The 6,318-nt window shown below is 31.2% G+C and overlaps 1 protein-coding gene across 1 annotated transcript; it reads right to left on the bottom strand.

Moving 5' to 3' along the window:
* Positions 1–3,217: 3,217 nt before the first annotated feature.
* On the bottom strand, positions 3,218–6,318 carry LOC133319393 (serine protease snake-like). Its single transcript, XM_061523618.1, has 9 exons — positions 5,845–6,318; positions 5,457–5,509; positions 5,163–5,253; positions 4,926–4,988; positions 4,719–4,807; positions 4,400–4,576; positions 3,989–4,208; positions 3,739–3,899; positions 3,218–3,635 (listed from the first exon to the last, which is right to left on the bottom strand). The coding sequence occupies exons 1-9, from the start codon at positions 5,882–5,884 to the stop codon at positions 3,444–3,446; spliced, it is 1,086 nt and encodes a 361-aa protein (XP_061379602.1). The 5' UTR covers positions 5,885–6,318; the 3' UTR covers positions 3,218–3,443.

Consider the following 6,318-nt stretch of genomic DNA (forward strand, 5'->3'; position numbering starts at 1 on the left):
AACCTTGAAGTTCTTCCTAAAATTAGAGATTCATTATGAAACAAAAACTCACTCTGCCATCCTGTACCTATATAAATGAAAACGGCCATAGAGATTCTGAATTTGATCATCATAGTAAAAGAAATTTTCAAAGAAAATCATTAATAAATCAAAACAAATACAAATATTCCTTTTATAAATTTCTCTACTTAATAACCGTTTTAACTGGACATACATCAATTATTAACCAGTGTACACATGTAAAAATGTGTTCAAAGTGCTCAAATTGAATGGCTATTAAATTCCCGACTAGTTTATGATGACATGATAATTTTCATTATTATGTACAAAAACATGTGATGAAATAGTGAAGTCATGAAACAGATTAATTTGGGCGGATGCTGCGTTTGACGCGTAGAATTGAATTTCATTCTAAGTTAAATTACGTCTCGCTTTACGTTGTAGCAGCGAATAATCCGCAATTCCCAACCGCTCGTAAAATACGGACGGCAGTTTTATTAATACACATTCAGGAATCTGTCCGATAATATCTGTTGCAAGGACTACGTTTGAGTTTCTGTTCTGGCAAGTGTCTTAACGTTCTTTATTTTTTCCAGCCATAGAAATATATTTACAGCGTACATTCAAAAGTATGGATCTTTTTATTCATCTCATAGAAATAAAATTGTTCTATATTAAATGTAAGTCAAGATTACTGTCTTTGTTTAGAAGTTTTAAAATTCTTCGGTCCGACTTCGCAAGAAATAGTTCAATTAATGAGCTTCATCTCTAATTATTCCTTGACTTTAAATGAAATGAAGTCTAGCAAGAATGCGGTTCAGAAGCTTTTTAATACAACAAAATGAGAACAATGCTTTTGCCAATGACATTAATATTATATTAAATAAGTGATTAAGAATATGGTTATAACAAGAGAATAGGGTCCGTCTTATATTAACTCTTTGCAAGATATTGTAGTCGTAGAAGTAAAGTTAAGCTAGTGGGACATTGTGGCATATAATACAAAAGGTTTGTTACACATAATATTCTGTTATGAATATAAAGGTTAGAGTTTTCACCGGTACTATACACATTTTTTATGATTTGTATAAGAAAAACCCAGTTCTTGCTTGTGTCGATATATGTCGATGTATCTGTTATATGTCTTTAAATGCTGTTGAATGTCTAGGTTGGTATACACATGTTATTCTGAACCAATCTTCACCCAAACTGAACTGTGCAACGTCCGCTGTATTACTTCAATTAAACATTAACTTTACAATTATTAGATCTCGATAATAATGAAGAATAATAATCAAAAGTATTATTGAAATGCTAGTGAATTGAAATATTATTTATTCTTTAGTTACAAATGATAAAAAATTAATGTTAAAAAAATACTGTTAAAAATGAACACAACAATATAAAGGGGTTTGAAAGTAAATTGGAAAGGATACGGATCGCAGCTAAGCGCTGTATATCTTTACAAAACAAATCACTTCCTTAAATGGAAAGATTACCGTGAAGTTGCAGTATGTTATAAAGGAGGAAAGGAAGGTGTCCTTTATTTATTTGTCAAACAAAACGTTGATATTTATGAAGAATGATATATAATTAAGGTTATTATTGCTTACTAATATATGTTGAGAACTACATAAAACAAGAAGAAAAATCAGTGTGTTTGTTTAACTATATTTTGTACTTAACACACTCTCATTATTCATTTAAAACAAGGTCAATTAAATTTACTCAGATAAATAAATATAAAGCTGTGAGAGTTGTAAATATTTTTTTATAAATTTCTTATAATTTTCTTCTCTTTTCTTTTATTTATACAAAAATAATATTAATATTACGGTAAGCATTTCCAAAACCGAAGGTATCGGCTTGTATGAAGTAGTTTTATCTTTAACGTCATATCTGACTGTTTTTGCAATAAGCGAGTAGGCCTCCAAGCGAATGTTGGGATCAAGCTGCTATCAAGCCTGTCTCATAGACAAATCACACTGTCGAATGGAAAAAATACTCTAAAACCTACAGTATTTTAATATATATTAGATGTTATGTTCTACTATTACACATAAAAATCAAAATTATAGGAATTAAGTACCTTTAAAAATTTGCAACATAAAATCAAAGCTAAACAAATTTTAATAAAATACGAATATATGACATTCGCAGTTTATATTTAAATAATATTTCTGACTAGGAATTCACTATTACTTGTTTTGTGACTAAAGCCTATGATTCTTTAGTCAGTAAAAAATATAATTTACGGTTCCTAAATAGATATTTTGAAACTTCATATTTGTAATTTTCAATAAATTTATTTGTCAAACCAGGACAGCAATGAGGATAAACGTTATCTATTCAACTATTGTAAGATAAACTTGAAATGTAGTTTTCGATAGGCATATAAGGTGATTCATAAAACAGTCCCCACTTTTTTTTAATAAATTTCTTTCAGTAACGCCTTGTTTTTAAATAAATAGTAGTCCTTTCTGATATTTAACTTTTAAGATATTACTAAAAATAATGACCTAATCTTTCCTAAATTAATAATAATTGCATTCATTCATTTGTTCAAACACATTATAAAAAACAAAATTTTATAAGACCTTCACCCAGTGATTTTTATCTAACTATTTCACTGGCACTAAATAAATCGTAGACCAAAAAATGTCGTACATCATTTCGAAAAAGTTGTAATACTCTTACACATCCCTACCGATATTAGCCAAACTTTGTTAAAAACCGCAACGAGGACATTTTGAAATGAAAAAAAACGCATTCGTCGATCAGAGGAGACAAGATTTATGTATTTGTGAATTTTAAAGCCCGTTGTGATAATAGAGCTAACGGTTCCTTGGGAAACCAACATCCTCAAAGACCATGCCATCAAGGTCAATAAATATTACGAGCTCACAAACGAACTCACTCGAAATAGGTCCGTCGTGGATTTGTACGCGGTAGAAGTGGGAGCGAGAGGTATAACGGCGGAATCTCTCTACAACCTACTCAAAAACCTAGGCCTATCCAGAACTAATATCAATGCATTCTTAAAACGTACCACGAAGGCAGCCCTAGTAGGTTCTTTTCAAATTTGGTTAGGTAGAGGGATGGGCTTGGACGGTGGAGGTGAGCGTTTAAGGCTCGTTCGATAGGGACCTCTACCTGCAACGCCATGGACCCGACACCCGCACGATGAATCCATTGAATGCTAAGAGGTTTCGTCTCATGTATTAAAATGTATATTATATAATGTAATTGAAACAAATAATTCGGTCAAACAAAAGTTATATTAGTAAAATTAAAATATAGAAAATGCCAACAAGAAACAAATCTAAATCGATTGCTTATAAACTAATTTGGATGGATTCTTTTCAAGTCACATTAAAACCCTTTGAGCATACAACAGATTCATACAAATGTAATAAATAATAAAACAGTTTAAATCAAGAGTATTACATTATTTCTTCAGGCCACACTATACTTTCAATCCAATCCACGAAGCTGGAAACTTTCGTGTAGACGCCGGGAAGATTTGGTCTAGCGCATCCGATTCCAAATGATGTTACTCCTATAACGTAATGCATTGAACCCTCACCAGATGGCGGTAGAGGTATTTTTACTTGTAAAGGTCCACCGGAATCACCCTAAAAGTAATTTAAAATCATATAAAATATTGTTCTCTATTACGAAACATAAAAGTATTATAATTATGAGATAATTTAGACTCAATATATATAATTTACTGACTTGACAAGCATCTACTCCTCCTTCTAGTTTTTCTGCACAGATCTGATCTCTGACTCCGCACCATCGTCTACTACAGGATCGTTGTAACAATTTGTTACAGAGCTCATCGTCAATTACATCTACGACTGCTGCTTGAAGAATTGGAGACGTCTTTCTTGTAGCTATCCAAAAATAACTTTAATGAGACCCTACCCTATCCTCAATATAATAATCCAGTAGAAATTCATTTTGTATAAAATCTCTTTCAAACCTGTGTCGATAACTCCCCAGCCAGTTAAAGTTGCTGTCGAACTTAGTATACTAGTATCAGAATGGCTCCAAAGGCAAGCTGGTTGTACGTTACTCATAAATGTAATGTCCTTGTATAATTTAACTAGTGCTATATCATTATACATCGAAGGTGACTTATATTGCGGGTGAACAGTTATAGTGACTATGTTAGCATCTATCGGAGGTAATCCATTGGCAAACTGAAAAATTTTTCATATATTGCAACAACTTGCAAAAACTTGTACAATAAGCTAGCTATATGGCTGCACTAATCATAAAATCTCAGATTGATTGGGTGGTCTCATAAGAAATCAAACGTTGCAGGAATTGGTTAGAACAAGAAATTGTTACAAATTGGTTAAAAGTTCTGAATATTCGTAATTGTCCTTACCACATCTATTATGTTTTTATCTCCAAATCTTACAATTTGAGGAATTTGGGAACTTGTTTTGGGGTCTGGAGGTGTCTTAGAGCAGTGAGCTGCCGTAAGCGTGAACTTTGGACTGATGAGAGTACCACCGCATTTGAATATCCAAGTACCCTCTACAGCTTTCCAACCTAATGCACCCTTTTGTAAAAAAAATTGATATTAACTCAAGCATTTTTTTAAATTCCTTCAACGTTCACATTGCTCTTTCATTTTAAAGTTATGTAATAAATATCAATAATGGAGAATTTGAAATACTTAAAAATTCTTTGATTCCTTTTACCATATGTGGGAATTCCCCTGGTAGCGCATCTCGGCCTCCAATCGCTTCAGTCTCCTCGGATCCTTCCTCTTCTCTCCGTTGCGCGAGACCTTTCAGTTAATACTTATATTGTTTAAAAAGAACCATGCAAAAAATCGTGTATTTTTTTCCTGTTAATTAGCAGTATTCGAAACAATATGTCGGGTAAAACTTTACTATAGCACTTACATCGGAACTCTCTGTTGGCTTTTTCCTCTCGATTTATCCTCTGCCAAACGTATTCATCGCATTCTGTAATATATCAATGTTGTTATTATTATCTTATCTTTTAATAAGATAAACTATAACAAAAAATACTCAATAATAGTTACTTTAAGTTATACACAACTGTATTTTAGTTACTTAATTTTATGATGTAATTAATTTTTCTTGGTAAATAAATATTTTAGCAAACGTTTTACTTACTGACTTCACTAATTCTTCGTCCGTATTTCTTGAAGTTTGGCAGAGTGGCATTGTATGGCACGCAAGGATCCGACTCTATTTCATCTGTATTCTGATACAAAGAAATTTTAAAAAAAGCTTATTTAAAAAGCCTCCACTCAAAAATATTTCTGACGAACAGAAAATGAATCCAAGAAGCATTCCTTTCAACAAACTTTTCAAAAAATATACTTTTTTGTGCACTCATAATAATTACTGCATATTGTATGTTTGTTAATGGATTTTAAAAGTAAGTATCCAAATCAATTTACTCACCGGCTTAACATATTTTTTGTTAACATATAAAGCCTCAGTTGAACTGAGCAAACCTGTATGAGATAAATCTATTAATATTGAATTAAAAAATATATTTCATTTTATGTGGAGTAAAAAACAAATAGCATTCAATGTAAGCCTTCTTAAAGGTTTAAAAAAATGAAACCTCTTAAAAAACAACTTGGAACATAAACTACTATTGTGATCTAAAAAAAAATCGTTTAATAATTGGATCTCTCCCCAAGAAATAAAGATTTCATTAACTTGTTTTCCTTCGTAAAAAATCATCAAATATAATGTACCTACTTGACTCATATTTGTCAAACCAGAGATTTGATGACATTGAAATCACTTAACACAGAGTATAAAATTTGCTTGTAATACTTACTTATAAGCAATATCAAATAGATTGAATACACACGAACCATTATTATTTACAATGGTTCTTTAAAATAAAAAGATTGACTAAACACTAATAAGCATTTACACTAATGACTCAACAGTTGAATTCCTCGTTAAAATATAAATTTCTTATGTTTAGTTAATTTTAAACAAATAATATAGAGAGTCTAAAAACAGGTCCAAAGTTAACCTTGAATACAAAAAAAAACTGGTAGTATTTAAACACCGTTATCTCACCTCTGACGAACTAAACAAGTAATATCTGTAAAAATACAACTATTACCATTTATCAATTTTTGTATCTTATTTATGTACTCTTCTTTAGTCTAAGGTTAACGCACACTAACTGGGAAATAGTCGACTACTGGCATTTTAAATGATGTTTTAAGAATACACTCTGGTGAGAAACCGTAAGGGAAGAACCGTCAAGGGGTTATACAAAAATCTTTATCTTGCTTTA

The sequence above is a fragment of the Danaus plexippus genome, chromosome 19 (genome assembly GCF_018135715.1).
Source record: "Danaus plexippus chromosome 19, MEX_DaPlex, whole genome shotgun sequence".
Taxonomy (NCBI): Eukaryota; Metazoa; Arthropoda; class Insecta; order Lepidoptera; family Nymphalidae; genus Danaus; species Danaus plexippus.